The sequence below is a fragment of the Watersipora subatra genome, chromosome 1 (assembly GCF_963576615.1).
Source record: "Watersipora subatra chromosome 1, tzWatSuba1.1, whole genome shotgun sequence".
Taxonomy (NCBI): Eukaryota; Metazoa; Bryozoa; class Gymnolaemata; order Cheilostomatida; family Watersiporidae; genus Watersipora; species Watersipora subatra.
Genome location: NC_088708.1, coordinates 50,762,618 through 50,780,142, shown reverse-complemented (window position 1 = coordinate 50,780,142; position 17,525 = coordinate 50,762,618). Strand labels below are relative to the sequence as shown.

The 17,525-nt window shown below is 31.8% G+C and overlaps 1 protein-coding gene across 1 annotated transcript in view; it reads right to left on the bottom strand.

The window, feature by feature from the left end:
* The window catches only part of LOC137388591 (C-type mannose receptor 2-like), a 34,462-nt gene that overhangs the window by 2,997 nt on the left and 13,940 nt on the right, over positions 1–17,525 (bottom strand). The window contains exons 9-17 of the mRNA XM_068075074.1: positions 17,120–17,241; positions 16,838–16,971; positions 13,958–14,175; positions 11,412–11,509; positions 10,506–10,615; positions 9,510–9,698; positions 3,303–3,404; positions 853–957; positions 171–356 (exon numbers count right to left, since the gene is read on the bottom strand). Of these exons, the coding sequence (XP_067931175.1) occupies positions 171–356; positions 853–957; positions 3,303–3,404; positions 9,510–9,698; positions 10,506–10,615; positions 11,412–11,509; positions 13,958–14,175; positions 16,838–16,971; positions 17,120–17,241 (1,264 nt within the window). The remainder of the gene's footprint in view (positions 1–170; positions 357–852; positions 958–3,302; positions 3,405–9,509; positions 9,699–10,505; positions 10,616–11,411; positions 11,510–13,957; positions 14,176–16,837; positions 16,972–17,119; positions 17,242–17,525) is intronic.

Below are 17,525 nucleotides of genomic sequence, written 5' to 3'. Positions count from 1 at the left end.
TGCAATCAGGCATCAACAACTTTTTGTTGTTTGAAGGATGAGTGCAGGCCTAAACCAATCTAGCAACACCTTCTTTGAGTGCTTGTCGCATAGATGATTGCATTGCGCAAATTATAGGGGAAATGCCATGAACAGATAACTCCTTTTGAGGTCAAATGAAAAAATCATACCAATTAGGAAATCCATTTCCTCTACGTTGTCAATCTTGAGGAGTGCCGAAGTATAAGTGGTACCCTTAAGAATGGTAGTGTGAGTAGCGCACGCTGTTTGAGCTTCCTTGTATTTGATCTGCTCGGAAAACCTCTGATAGCAGGTTTCCCCATTCTTAGTCCAGTCATTAAAACATCGGAGACCATCTATGAATATATGAGTTAAAACTATTCTTCTCTATGACAAACCATTCTTACCAAAGATATTGGGTGACCACAAACAGTTATGATGTCAAAACCTAAACTTGAACAAACAAATGAACAGCTAAAAATCGTTGTGAATACTAAATCAGAAATATTCTAATTCGATAGCTTTTTTCCAATTTTTTGTGTGGCGCTTTAAAATCTTAAAAATATTTCTAACAAGGCAATCAAAATCTTTTATACATTTATGCTTAAAATTTTTTGTAAATTCTAAGGAGTTAGCTTTAGTTTTAACAAAACTTTTCCACAACAAAATCTGGCAGTATAATCTTATCGCAAATGTTGTGGTATTATGATCAATCTAACAATAGTGCTTTTCACGATGAAAATGCAAGAAAGTTTTACAAATACTATAAAACATTAGTGACCTTCAGATGACATTAGATGGATAAGTAATTCTACCGCTTTCAATTGATGACATATTTAAACGTGCACTCACCTGGTTTTTCTGTAGCAGCTGTTGCTTGTACTGCTGCCAAAGCACCGTAGCAAGTGAAGTAGTTAGTGGAATAGCAATCAGTGACCTGAAGACTGTTGCTCTTGTCTGAAACAATAGACATACAGTCGCTTCAACTTGACTCAGTCAGCACGAGTCAGCAAATTCTATTCTGCACTAAAATTGAGTCACCACAGAATATAACTGGGTTTTAAATAAAGTAAGTTCTAATGTACATGTACATACATATTTATGTAACTTATATATAAAGTGTACTTAACAACACAAGCTGTTAGTTATCCATCAGAACTGTTCCTTAGCCTACATTCTTTTTTCAGTACTAAGTATAACAAGTTGGATGAATATTAAAAATTGAGTCCCTCAGAACAAGATCACCGAGAGCGATGACTAAAAAGTTAGGAGAGTACTGATGCCGCTGTCGCGTACAACTGCTAATATAGTATTTAAGCATATATTATATGCGTATAATATTATATATACGCAGATAAAATGATGCATCTAAATAAGATGCATCATTTGTTCTTAATAAGAAATATTCTTCTGCATAAATAATGGCAATCAATAACTAAAAAGTAGCTTCTAACTTTTTTTCCTTTAGGCATCCATTGTTTCAGCCTAGCAACCATTGCTTCAGCCTAGCAACCATTGCTTCAGCCTAGCAACCATTGCTTCAGCCTAGCAACCATTGCTCAATGAATACTACAGCTCTGACCAACCTTTCTGATTCAACAAAACTCTAGCCAAGAAACCTCATGGATATATTATGCGTGGCTGGTCAATTATTCTTAGGCTTAGCCGTAGATTAGATGGCATGACAGGTATTCTTGCTATACTTTACTCAAACATCTCTGACACATTTTATAGATAAAATTCTGCTGATATCAACTTAATGACAGTAAAAATAGAACTACTTAGAATGAGGAATTGAATGCTGCTTGTCTGTTGTTACAGGACAAAACTTTCTCCATTCTGTTCTCTATCTAAACAGTTTCACATTTTGAATCTATGACCTCTAACGGGATTTAAATAATGTGACTCCTTTTTGAAAGTTCCAGTAATTTTAAAATATTTTGTACCAACAGCATATCTATGAAGTTCTCATAAAATGCAATTTACGATATTTATCCCAGACTCCTCCCCAAAGAATTTCATTGCCTCTAAGCTTGTAATATGTAAAGGGTAATGACACACTGCCTGATATAACCATCCACATTGCACAGACATGATTGTTGCAGCCTGATAACAAATCAGCTGAAACTGCTGTTACAGTATTAAAAATGAAAGTTTTAGAATGCATATTTTTTGGTCAAAATCTTAGAAGTACAACAGTGCAAGTACTAAAGTATAACAGCGCAAGTACTAAAGTATAACAGCGCAAGTACTAAAGTACAACAGTGCAAGTACTAAAGTACAACAGTACAAGTACTAAAAGTACAACAGTGCAAGTACTAAAGTACAACAGTGCAAGTACTAAAGTACAACAGTGCAAGTACTAAAGAACAACAGTGCAAGTACTAAAGTATAACAGCGCAAGTACTAAAGTATAACAGCGCAAGTACTAAAGTACAACAGTGCAAGTACTAAAGTACAACAGTACAAGTACTAAAAGTACAACAGTGCAAGTACTAAAGTACAACAGTGCAAGTACTAAAGAACAACAGTGCAAGTACTAAAGTATAACAGTGCAAGTACTGAAGTACAACAGTGCAAGTACTAAAGTACAACAGTGCAAGTACTAAAGTACAACAGTGCAAGTACTAAAGTACAACAGTGCAAGTACTAAAGTACAACAGCGTAAGTACTAAAGTACAACAGTGCAAGTACTAAAGTACAACAATGCAAGTACTAAAGTCACCGACTCAATCTATTAATGAGCGATGTGAGATTTTGGGCAAATATAATTCAATACGGAATAGTTAATGGTAGCGAAGTATTAATCCTTGAAATACGTGTAAACCAACAATTATAAATAAAATCAAGGACTTGTAGAACAGGGTAGGCCTATATCTAGTAAGCTTAATTAATGAAAAAAGTGTAACCGCTATAAGAACAATAACTGCCTACTGTTAAGCCTTGGACTAGGAAAAATCTCCTATTTCAAGAGAAATTGGCTGCTGGTGATTATCATATGTACAGTTTTCATAAATTGCAAAGGACTGTTTATACACGGCATTGGTAAAGTTTAAAAAAGACTTTTAAATCACTCCGAAGAAAGTCAAGGTTGCGAAAACTAGTTTAAAAAAAAGATTTGTTAGAAATGAAAACAAATGTTGTTTTTAAGGCGTTTTTCTGTGTGTTAACATTAAAATTTTAGTGTTCAAAGCCTCTGGTTTAGTCAATATTTGAAGGCAGTAGCAGTGAAGTACCTTTATTCTGGCAAAAGTATTTCAATATAATGCATTACAGGTCATGAGGCTAGAACAGCGACTTACAGACTCCACACTCCATAATTTGATTAGGCTTCTGAGCCGGCAGCGTCTGTGTTGATACTAGGTTTCCCCTCAGATCAGCAAACTGACCATCGGTAGCTCTGTCTGTGAAGATTATATATAAATTGATGAGTAAGGGAGATGGATGACAACAATAAATAAGTCAAAAGAGAAAACTGTGAGCCAAAATAATGACAAGCTAACAAGCACTTTGTCGCTGTCGATGAGAGGGTGGTGTCGGCAAAAAGAAGGAATTACAATCCTCAAACAGAACCTCATAAAGTTGTGTGCTAATAAATTTTTTATATAAAGGTGTGAGAATTTATCCTATTTTTACAGTAATAAATGTCTCTTGCTCGAATTAACACAAAAAATTATAATAGATTTGCCTCCATTGGTCTGCCCTTAGTACAAGGGCTATTGGAATGTTAAAAACTACATCTTAATTCCTGACTTTGCTACACTCCATATACATATATAAATATGCTACACTCCATATACATATATAAATATGCTACACTCCATATACATATATAAATATGCTACACTCCATATACATATATAAATATGCTACACTCCATATACATATATAAATATGCTACACTCCATATACATATATAAATATGCTACACTCCATATACATATATAAATATGCTACACTCCATATACATATATAAATATGCTACACTCCATATACATATATAAATATGCTACACTCCATATACATATATAAATATGCTACACTCCATATACATATATAAATATGCTACACTCCATATACATATATAAATATGCTACACTCCATATACATATATAAATATGCTACACTCCATATACATATATAAATATGCTACACTCCATATACATATATAAATATGCTACACTCCATATACATATATAAATATGCTACACTCCATATACATATATAAATATGCTACACTCCATATACATATATAAATATGCTACACTCCATATACATATATAAATATGCTACACTCCATATACATATATAAATATGCTACACTCCATATACATATATAAATATGCTACACTCCATATACATATATAAATATGCTACACTCCATATACATATATAAATATGCTACACTCCATATACATATATAAATATGCTACACTCCATATACATATATAAATATGCTACACTCCATATACATATATAAATATGCTACACTCCATATACATATATAAATATGCTACACTCCATATACATATATAAATATGCTACACTCCATATACATATATAAATATGCTACACTCCATATACATATATAAATATGCTACACTCCATATACATATATAAATATGCTACACTCCATATACATATATAAATATGCTACACTCCATATACATATATAAATATGCTACACTCCATATACATATATAAATATGCTACACTCCATATACATATATAAATATGCTACACTCCATATACATATATAAATATGCTACACTCCATATACATATATAAATATGCTACACTCCATATACATATATAAATATGCTACACTCCATATACATATATAAATATGCTACACTCCATATACATATATAAATATGCTACACTCCATATACATATATAAATATGCTACACTCCATATACATATATAAATATGCTACACTCCATATACATATATAAATATGCTACACTCCATATACATATATAAATATGCTACACTCCATATACATATATAAATATGCTACACTCCATATACATATATAAATATGCTACACTCCATATACATATATAAATATGCTACACTCCATATACATATATAAATATGCTACACTCCATATACATATATAAATATGCTACACTCCATATACATATATAAATATGCTACACTCCATATACATATATAAATATGCTACACTCCATATACATATATAAATATGCTACACTCCATATACATATATAAATATGCTACACTCCATATACATATATAAATATGCTACACTCCATATACATATATAAATATGCTACACTCCATATACATATATAAATATGCTACACTCCATATACATATATAAATATGCTACACTCCATATACATATATAAATATGCTACACTCCATATACATATATAAATATGCTACACTCCATATACATATATAAATATGCTACACTCCATATACATATATAAATATGCTACACTCCATATACATATATAAATATGCTACACTCCATATACATATATAAATATGCTACACTCCATATACATATATAAATATGCTACACTCCATATACATATATAAATATGCTACACTCCATATACATATATAAATATGCTACACTCCATATACATATATAAATATGCTACACTCCATATACATATATAAATATGCTACACTCCATATACATATATAAATATGCTACACTCCATATACATATATAAATATGCTACACTCCATATACATATATAAATATGCTACACTCCATATACATATATAAATATGCTACACTCCATATACATATATAAATATGCTACACTCCATATACATATATAAATATGCTACACTCCATATACATATATAAATATGCTACACTCCATATACATATATAAATATGCTACACTCCATATACATATATAAATATGCTACACTCCATATACATATATAAATATGCTACACTCCATATACATATATAAATATGCTACACTCCATATACATATATAAATATGCTACACTCCATATACATATATAAATATGCTACACTCCATATACATATATAAATATGCTACACTCCATATACATATATAAATATGCTACACTCCATATACATATATAAATATGCTACACTCCATATACATATATAAATATGCTACACTCCATATACATATATAAATATGCTACACTCCATATACATATATAAATATGCTACACTCCATATACATATATAAATATGCTACACTCCATATACATATATAAATATGCTACACTCCATATACATATATAAATATGCTACACTCCATATACATATATAAATATGCTACACTCCATATACATATATAAATATGCTACACTCCATATACATATATAAATATGCTACACTCCATATACATATATAAATATGCTACACTCCATATACATATATAAATATGCTACACTCCATATACATATATAAATATGCTACACTCCATATACATATATAAATATGCTACACTCCATATACATATATAAATATGCTACACTCCATATACATATATAAATATGCTACACTCCATATACATATATAAATATGCTACACTCCATATACATATATAAATATGCTACACTCCATATACATATATAAATATGCTACACTCCATATACATATATAAATATGCTACACTCCATATACATATATAAATATGCTACACTCCATATACATATATAAATATGCTACACTCCATATACATATATAAATATGCTACACTCCATATACATATATAAATATGCTACACTCCATATACATATATAAATATGCTACACTCCATATACATATATAAATATGCTACACTCCATATACATATATAAATATGCTACACTCCATATACATATATAAATATGCTACACTCCATATACATATATAAATATGCTACACTCCATATACATATATAAATATGCTACACTCCATATACATATATAAATATGCTACACTCCATATACATATATAAATATGCTACACTCCATATACATATATAAATATGCTACACTCCATATACATATATAAATATGCTACACTCCATATACATATATAAATATGCTACACTCCATATACATATATAAATATGCTACACTCCATATACATATATAAATATGCTACACTCCATATACATATATAAATATGCTACACTCCATATACATATATAAATATGCTACACTCCATATACATATATAAATATGCTACACTCCATATACATATATAAATATGCTACACTCCATATACATATATAAATATGCTACACTCCATATACATATATAAATATGCTACACTCCATATACATATATAAATATGCTACACTCCATATACATATATAAATATGCTACACTCCATATACATATATAAATATGCTACACTCCATATACATATATAAATATGCTACACTCCATATACATATATAAATATGCTACACTCCATATACATATATAAATATGCTACACTCCATATACATATATAAATATGCTACACTCCATATACATATATAAATATGCTACACTCCATATACATATATAAATATGCTACACTCCATATACATATATAAATATGCTACACTCCATATACATATATAAATATGCTACACTCCATATACATATATAAATATGCTACACTCCATATACATATATAAATATGCTACACTCCATATACATATATAAATATGCTACACTCCATATACATATATAAATATGCTACACTCCATATACATATATAAATATGCTACACTCCATATACATATATAAATATGCTACACTCCATATACATATATAAATATGCTACACTCCATATACATATATAAATATGCTACACTCCATATACATATATAAATATGCTACACTCCATATACATATATAAATATGCTACACTCCATATACATATATAAATATGCTACACTCCATATACATATATAAATATGCTATGTAGTAGCAAATAATCGTCTAAAAGAAAATGCCTTAAGTAGTGCTAATAAAGACAGCTCAACATAAAGTATGGACCTATGTGTACATTTATTCTAGAGTACAGACTGATGAGAGGACAGAACCTGTCACTGAAACTGACAGTAACTGAGAGATATGTAACAACCATTCTTCAAACTAACTATAGAATTAGCTCCATACTTTGTGTTGAGCACTCTTTATTAGCTGTACTTACGTAATTATCCTTTAAGTAAGTATTTAATTTGACACTAAATATACTGTATATTAATTTTAATCATACCTAAAACTAAAACCACAGTGTTCAGCATAGAATGAAGTTGAGATCTACAGCCTGATGAAGCAAGAAACTGACAGTAGCTGACAAAAGATAAGTACACTATCTAATTCTCTACTAATAAAAGTCTTTGAAATTTTTTTTATATTTTATTTACCATATAACCACAGTTCCCATTCTAACTTTTAAACTTCATATTATCAGAAAAATGTTTTGTGCAGATCAAATAAAAAATGAAAACAACTGTAAATGTGTTTAAATGTAAATGTGAAATAATTAGCAAGTAATAGCTAAATTAAATCGGTTTTGCTACAATTACAATAAGGGATGATTTGGCAATGATACAATAAATACAAACAGAGAAAACAAATTAAAAATCCTGAATATGTTGAATTAACAATAACAATTCGTGCATAGAAATGTCTGTATAAAAAAGTTGCTCTTCCACCAACAGCTATCCATCAAAACTCTGAATACGACCATACCGGTACCTCTCGATACTGGTGCATATGTAAAAATGAGATATTGTACTGTCTTTGTCTGACCGAATGAAGAGAGAATATAGAGGCTATTTCTACTTGAGATAATACAATTGTCCGAGTGAAAAGTATTGGCCTTCACCAAGATTTATCAATTGAACCTTATGAAAAATCGGAAATAGAAGTTCACGAAAACATGAAAAAGCATTTCGTTTCATAGAGCTAACAGACTTTATAGTTTCAAATAATACGCCATTTAGCGTGTGCACATGGTATATGATATATGATAAGTGTGTCAATTAATGAGGCTTGTATAGCTCAGTGGTAGGGCGCGTGGTTTTGAAACTTGTAGTTGCAATTTCATGAGTTCAAATCCACTAAAGTATAAAATTCCTAAGTTTAAGATTTTAATGGTTGTAGGTAAACAAACCCAATATAATATATATCTAGTATCTATATATAGTTCTTGTTGTAGGATTTTTCTTTGTGAAGGATATTAAGCTATGTTAAACAGAGCTCTGCAAAATCCTCAGACTAAAAAGCTTTGAATTCCCTATTTAATAATTTTTTTGCAGTTTTAAAAACTTTGTACATATAATATATATGACCAATAACATTAACACACACATACAAGTGCCAATATTTTGTATTTCGATGATGACTTTGATAGTACATGTATTTCTGGCACCAAGCAGACAGCCAGGCACTTGCTAATCGTCTCAAATGTCTAGAACAATCTCAAAAAACGACAGCAATCGCTCAAAGTTTTGTCAGAATATTCTAGAATAATTACAAGTTAGCTCACCAGAGATTCCCACCCAATATCCAAAGAAAAGGGTCAGAGTGGTCAAGCTTGAGCTCTTAGCTTGGTCGACTGTTGCCAGTTCTGCGCCATACTTTTCACACTCCTTTTTCGCTTGCGGCCAAGTTCTTTTCTCGTAATAATTTTTGTAACACACACCGTTCTTTAGTCTCCATCCAGATGGACACTGACCTGAAGAAGTCAATTGGTTTTACCAGTATGCTATCTTAATATTTGCAATGATGTTGACCATCAGGTAAAAGGTTTTTTAAGAATTTTATTGAACAAGTTTGTTTGCTCAGACTGTATCCTACACTAAAGGGTAACATAGTGTAGATAATCAACTTCATAAAGAAAGAAATCATCTACAGAATGTAAAACTCCAGGTCAGGCATTAATTTGTGAAACATGTGCTTATGTAACTACGCTGAGGTGTAGCAGATATAATATTTCCTTAATTTACTTATGAAAAACCATTAGACATGAACAGAAATTCTCTACAATTGGTCATTGTAGAATAACTGGTCTGATACAATCTGATTTTTTTATGCTGTAAAACATATGAAAACATAGGAGAATATGTCGGATAGTAACATATGATAACATATGAGAATATGTGAGATAGTAACATATGATAACATAGAAGAATATGTAAAATATTAACATATGATACCATATGAGAGTGTGTGAGATAGTAACATATGATAACATATGAGAATATGTCGGATAGTAACATATGGTACCATATGAGAATATGTGAGATAGTAACATATGATAACATAGGAGAATATGTGAGATAGTAACATATGATAACATAGGAGAATATGTGAGATAGTAACATATGATAACATAGGAGAATATGTGAGATAGTAACATATGATAACATAGGAGAATATGTGAGATAGTAACATATGATAACATAGGAGAATTTGTGAGTCAAGGTTGGCTGCGACAGAAAAGGATGGAAGTAATGGAGAAGAGTAAACTTGTTCAACTAACCTTTTTCCTTTTCGCAGATGTACGCCATATCGTTGCCAATACAGTTAGTTACCTCCCACTGATTCTTGTTTAGTGTTATAACAGCAGCGCAATTATGTCCCTTGGCATACCTGTAGACAATTATTGTTGTTAAACTAGAATACTACCAAACTAACAATTATTAAATAAGTATTCTATTAAAGATTTAACCTTTTAACCTCTTAACTGTGTTGATGTGGAGATCAATATACATACAGGAGAAGATATAATTATTCATTCACTCAGATGTCTGTGTTACCTTGTAATACCTATTTTACAAAGACCTTATAAAGTTCTTACCATGAATTTAATCTCCAAAAGTTATAAAAAATGAATACGTAATACATCATTATTGAAAAGTTTTTGAGCATTAAAATAGTTTAATTTAATCTAAGTGGGTCAATATTACTTCCATCTCAACATATTAATGTACAGCTGCACCTTTGTATCCTGGTCAGTCATAGAAAGCAGACTTGTTGACCCGAATATACTTTGTCATATAACATACCAAAAATATACCTCTTCTATTTTTGTATTTTTTTAGGTCTAAAAAGCCCAAATTGGAATATAAACAATGTATGCAATTTACAGGATAACAAAATATGGTTTTTACTTTTTTTTAGGTGAGTGAAAAATACAGGATGGATGATAAAGAAACACAAAGAGACAGAAAACCTGACATTTTTCCTTCCAAAAACAGCTCTAAACCTAATCTTTGTTAAGCATACACGGTTCTTCTGTTTATAGAACTTCTCTAGTCATCTTTTGGTGTTTTATTTCTGACACGGTGAACATCATTGGCATGAGTTGTCATTAAAATCAAATGTCACATCGCGCTAATGATAAAAAAGTAAATTTATATTACATTTGACATTAAATATAACATACTTTGCTTTGGAGGCATCCTTATTGCCTTTGTCCCATTTGTATAGATCTTTTGCTGGTTGGGCTCCATCAATCCATTTCAATACTTTTAGATCATTGACCTGCGAAAACCAGATTAAAATAATAAATGTTTATTGAAACATAATTATTGAAGTTTGCCAAGTATTACCGATGTGCAGCAAATAAAAGGTTTCACTAAGAATGCTGGGATATTTGATCAGTAGTTTGATAACAGGCATCAAAAAATTAAAGAAATTAGCAATATCTCACCACACATCGACCAATCATATCAATATCTCACCACACATTTACCAATCATATCAATATCTCACCACACATCCACCAATCATATCAATATCTCACCACACATCCACCAATCATATCAAAAAGTCTTTGAACATTTTGCCTTATCCCAAATTTGCTCATTTCTGCATTCGTGTTACAGGTTTTAAAATCCTACATAAACGATGCCCAGAATATTTGTAGTTATCCTCCCACACATATGACAACATCGTTTCCTATTCCATGACACCAACATACTACATCCACTATTGTATGTTTCAGTTTATGAACTTTCTGTTACTACAACCTACAATTCGCTATCCCGACTCCTCCACAATACTATATAGATTATCATCTTTCAAAGCACTTTTGATAAACTCTCTCAATAATTAATGTTCTCTCATTTCATTTTAGTTTTTCATTATTTTTTCTCTTTCGAGATGTGACAAAAAGCATCATTTTGTTGATGATTACAATGGACAATAAAAATTTATAATAGACAACATTTAAAAAATCTAATAAAACTACATTTGTGTCGCAGGAAACAATTCCATGCAAAGACTTAGTTTTAACTTCAATTGGAAAATGTACAGGCTGTCACTTTCACCTGCAACGGAACAATTTATCGCCATGGCTCTGCCAGTAAACATGTAAAAGTGAGTAAACTCAGACGCATAAAAAGCCTACAAGTAAGCCTAGATTTTAGACAAATTTCTCGAATACAATTTCTCGAACGTCCAATTCTGGGAATCAATTGCTCAAAAAATGGTTTCTTTAGCAATCATTCTCTCACATTCGATATTTCTTGATTAGCGCAGGTAATGAAGTATTGGATTACTAATTTAAATGTCACGAGTTTGAGTCCCACACAAAACAATCTTTTCATAAAGCGCTATACTGCCTTTATTATTTCTTTAGTGCAGCGATTTCAAGCAAGATCGCAAGACGATCAGAGTTGGCTACTAACTAGCTTCGATCGTCTTGTGATTCTGCTTCACAATTTCCAATAAATTTTGTTATTTACTCTTTTGTCTTTGATACATATTTTCTAAAAATTTTAAACACAATTTCTTTGTTCCATTTTTACTCTCAGTGAACGTTGCTTCCATCTAAACTTGACCGGTTGAGACAACTCGAAACAAATATAATAGGAAAAACTAAATTTAAATTTTTATAAAATAGTTTTGTAAAAATGAATATGGAAATAAAATATAGCGTATGAGATAATTCTGATTATGCTCGAGAAATTTACCTGTTAGTTTTTGAGTAACAGACTTTTGAGAAAGCGACAGATCAAAAAATTATTTTTCTGTCAATTGATTTCGAAAAATCTACCTTTGAGCAGTTGATTTAAAAAAATTTCTCTGATACCATTGGCATACGATAAATCCTGAGCCACCAGTCTTCTAGTTTGCTGATGAATTATAACGAAATATCGCTAACTGTATTTTGGGTGCCAATTGGTTTGTCCTAATTGTTTACAAAATTATTAGTTGAAGGTTTTTTGTTCATTGTGTAGCAAAGTAGCGTGTCTTACAAACAGACAGCTGGAAGTATAAAAGCCTCTAAAATGGAATTTGAAAAACTAAACAGTGACAAACAGATCAGAATTCATCTGTTAATTATACAGCATCACTTTAAGGCATAAAAGACAATGAACTTGCGACCTGATGGCATAAGCTCCATGTTCGTAGAATACACAATGTTTATATTATTAGAAAAAAAAGAACAATGAAGCTTTAAATGTTAAGATGAACTTAGTTAAAGTTTTAGTAAGTTTTATCAGAAAGTAATGATGTTTTTCTATTATTTTCTATCATTATGTTTTTCTAGGTTTGATGTGATCTGACTACCGGGTTGTTTCAAGATTAAAATCAATAAATCTTGATTGCTGTTAAAATGCTTTGAAGAAAAGTGAGTGTGAAATGATGTCACTAGTTGCTATCGTTACTATTGTCGATATTGTCTACTGCATTCAAGTTGCAGGGTTACGCGTCCCTGTTCTGTCGGCCTGATGACCAACAGAGCTCTGATGGCGACTATTAACTATTTATATTGACTATGGCAGCGAGTTATATAATATCACTTTTGCTCGATCTGAGCGGTTTAACTGTGATCAAGTTTTGTTGAGTTTAATCTTGAAACATCCTGGCAGTCAGATCACCTCATACATCCAAAACAATTGGAAATGATAGAAACATACCAATATTTTCTGATCAAATCTACAAAACTTTTGTGTAAATTCATCATTGAAATGGTACACCTACATCGGAATACCCAAGCCACATGGATTGCCTGTTGCTACACGACACTGATTCTGTAACCAAGGCTAGTTCGCTATTGCTGTCTATCGTTATCAGATCGGCGTCGTTGCTTTGACAAGACTGACGGGCCTCTAGCCAGTTCAGCGCTTCTTGGAAATATCGATAACACTTTCCATCTACGAGATGCCAGCCATTCTCAGAGTCACATGGGTCCTTGTAAGCTACAAGAAAGATATACGGAGTTAAAGTTTTCTTTCTGTACAAACCAATAAAAAATTTCTGATTCAAATAGGTTGAGAAAGGTTTGTGGTTAATTGCACAGTTTTATTAAAGAACATTGGAAGGAGATGTATTTAGATGTAGCAAAATACGTATCAAAAGTGAACGGATATTAGAAATTGCCGCCTGGACTTTTGAAAGTGGAATTATCCACTATTATTTAGAAACACTCATCTGCGGCCATACACTTCTATTATACAGAGCTTGTTATTTAACTAATGACTAACAGCTTACTTCCATAAAGCATTTAGTTAGGAGTTATCTGGGGTGACCATGGGTAAAAAACTTCAACTTTATTTACGAAAAACCTGAATATGCTTAGAATATCAGCTGAACTAAAGAGATATCCTTTCGCGCTATAAATTATTACACGAACTTTCTCTTTGAGGCTGAGTTATCCACTAATTTTCTGGCACAAGTCCACATCAGTCTATTGAAATGATTGCTGACAAGAAGCAGAAAGATGAAATGGGAGGAAACATGGCTTATTGACAATTTAGTGAGAGACAAGAGGACTATGCTGTTAGTACTGTCTCTCTATGATCATCGCTAACAGTGTTATAGTTCATAGCAATTATTTGAGATAATATTAAACTACTTTTAAAGAAATAATATTTCCGTGATGCTTATATCTGTGAGCATTAAAGGTTGACTTGCAGCAAAAATCACATTACAGTTATTTGGTATCAAAAGATTCACCATGTCTTACTCTGCTGTGTTGTAGGTGCAAAATATGTGGAAATGTGATTAAAAACTCTTAAAATTTCAAAAACAAACAGTTAATCGCCGCCATCACAAAACTGCCATAAATTGGAATCCCTCTCAAAACGGCTCAAATGGGACATAGCTGAACAAGATGGCTTCTGTTTACACTTTCATGCAACCTCATTCGTCAAAATACTTTCACAAATATACTTCATGCATTCAACAAAACCATGTCTATTGTCCGTAAATGTCTATTTCATCATCATTGTAATGCTGTCATTTTGAGCACTGATATCTCAAAACCTACCATAAAAATGCGTTTAATTTTTTAATCTTAACTCGAAGGAGTGCATATCATCCTCTGATAAACATGACGAGCCTGTTGGTCACCTGTGATAGTTGAAAAATGCTGCAGAAATTATTCGCGATGTTTGGCTGGAAGTATGGGTCACATGATCAGATTACGACTGGACGATTAGACCAAGCCGAAACAAAACTGTAAAGTAGCGAGCATCTATATTTGATATAGGCTTTTTGGTAAAACCCGAAATATTTGCCATAAACTAGTGCTACGAGAAGTTTTATGTTGAGCCTTTTATTGGCCTTTTAATTCACATGTGAACATCACGGGTCAAAACAATAACCAAATCGTTTGACCACGTCAGACAAATAAATTGATTCCAATCTACGGCGGTTTTGTGATGGCGGCAATTAACTGTTCATTTTTGAGCTTTCAAGAGCTTGTAATCACATTTCTACATATTTTGCACCTACAACACAGCAGAGTAAGACATGGTGAATCTTTTGATACCAAATAACTGTAACGTGAATTTTGTTGCAAGTCAACCTTTAAAGACTTGAAATACAGAAAAGCTAACATATGGATAATGACCATTAGTATTTCACTACAGCAGTGATAATTTAACTTTAGACAGCCTGTGGAAATATGAGTCACGGATAGCAACCAGAAAACAGCTGAAACCTAAGACTATAATAATTCTCAGCTATATTAGTAGTAACGAGGTGACTGATAGTGTCAGCATGAGTATCTGGTCATTGAATACTCTTCAGCTATATGAGTAGTAACAAGGTCACTGATAGTGTCAGCATGAGTATCTGGTCATTGAATACTCCTCAGCTATATGAGTAGTAACAAGGTCACTGATAGTGTCAGTATGAGTATCTATCTAGTCATTGAATACTCTTCTGCTATATTAGTAGTAACAAGGTCACTGATAGTGTCACTATGAGTATCTATCTGGTCATTGAATACTCTTCAGCTATATTAGTACTAACAAGGTCACTGATAGTGTCAGTATGAGTATCTGGTCATTGAATACTCTTCAGCTATATTAGTAGTACCAGCAAGATTAATATTGCTTGTCATGCTGCTAGCCTAGCATCATACTTATATCAACAGTTATTGTTAAACAATTGAGCCATAGATAGTTTTAGGTGAGGCCTTATACTTCCTGATGTAGATAGGAAACAAGAGTCTACCACTCAGTTATAGTTCTCATGTTATTAGGTTGGGACACAAACTAACATCGCTATATGATTTAATAAGGAATAAATCGACTAAGGCGGGCACGAGTCACACTGTACCGCTGCCTTACCTAGATCTGCATCGTGATTTAACTCGCAAGTAATTTCCTAGATTTGGAAAATGGCTAATAGAAATAATGACAGATTTATGACTTCTAAAATTCAACCTCTTAACAAACTAACTAGGTTTTTTCCTTAATAACGTGCATTTAAAAACTGTGACTAAAACACTGCTGAAATGTGATTTGTTGTTTAACAGATTTCTATACCATTTAACTAAGGAAATAGTTTTGTAAAGAAAATGAGACGACAACTTCTAAACATGATATGAGATCTATATTTAAGTGCACTTACTTATCGACCTTTCGCAGATAAACTGGTAGGCGCTATTACAGGGGGCATCATTGAGTCTATAGTCATTGAAGGATAGAAAACTCCCACAGTCCTCACCAGCTCCATGATCATCAGGCTGCCCTTTTCCCCAAACTCTACAAACCGAGAACCCAGGGTGTACATTCTATGAACTAGGTTCTGATTTATAAGAAAATGAAAACTATCAAACATATATTGACAACTACATAAATTTTTGAAGCTTACATCTATGGAAATTATCATAATGATATTTAGAATACATACGATTTATCTTGAGGAAAAGGCGAATTATCAAGGTTAACCCATGTGCCCTCTTTTTGTCTGTCATTCGCTCCAACGTAAAAGAGCTCTGGCTTTAGACGCCTTGTTTGGTTTCCTAAGAAGACCTTAAATACGAATGAGATATATACAGTTTTGCTGAAAAAATGTCCAGCATAAGTACTTTGAACAAATTGAATACCACCCACCTCCGTAAGGGAGATTATTTAACCTACATGTATATCCTTATGGCTACAGGTTAAAGTCCGGAATTATCAAAAATGTTTGTTTTTCTAGGAGTGAATTATCTAATCACACTCTTATATCTGTCATGATTGCATGACAAGGTGGACTTCAGCGATGCTCCGTCCGATGCTTTTCATAACCTTCTTCAAAAATTGATGATACAAAA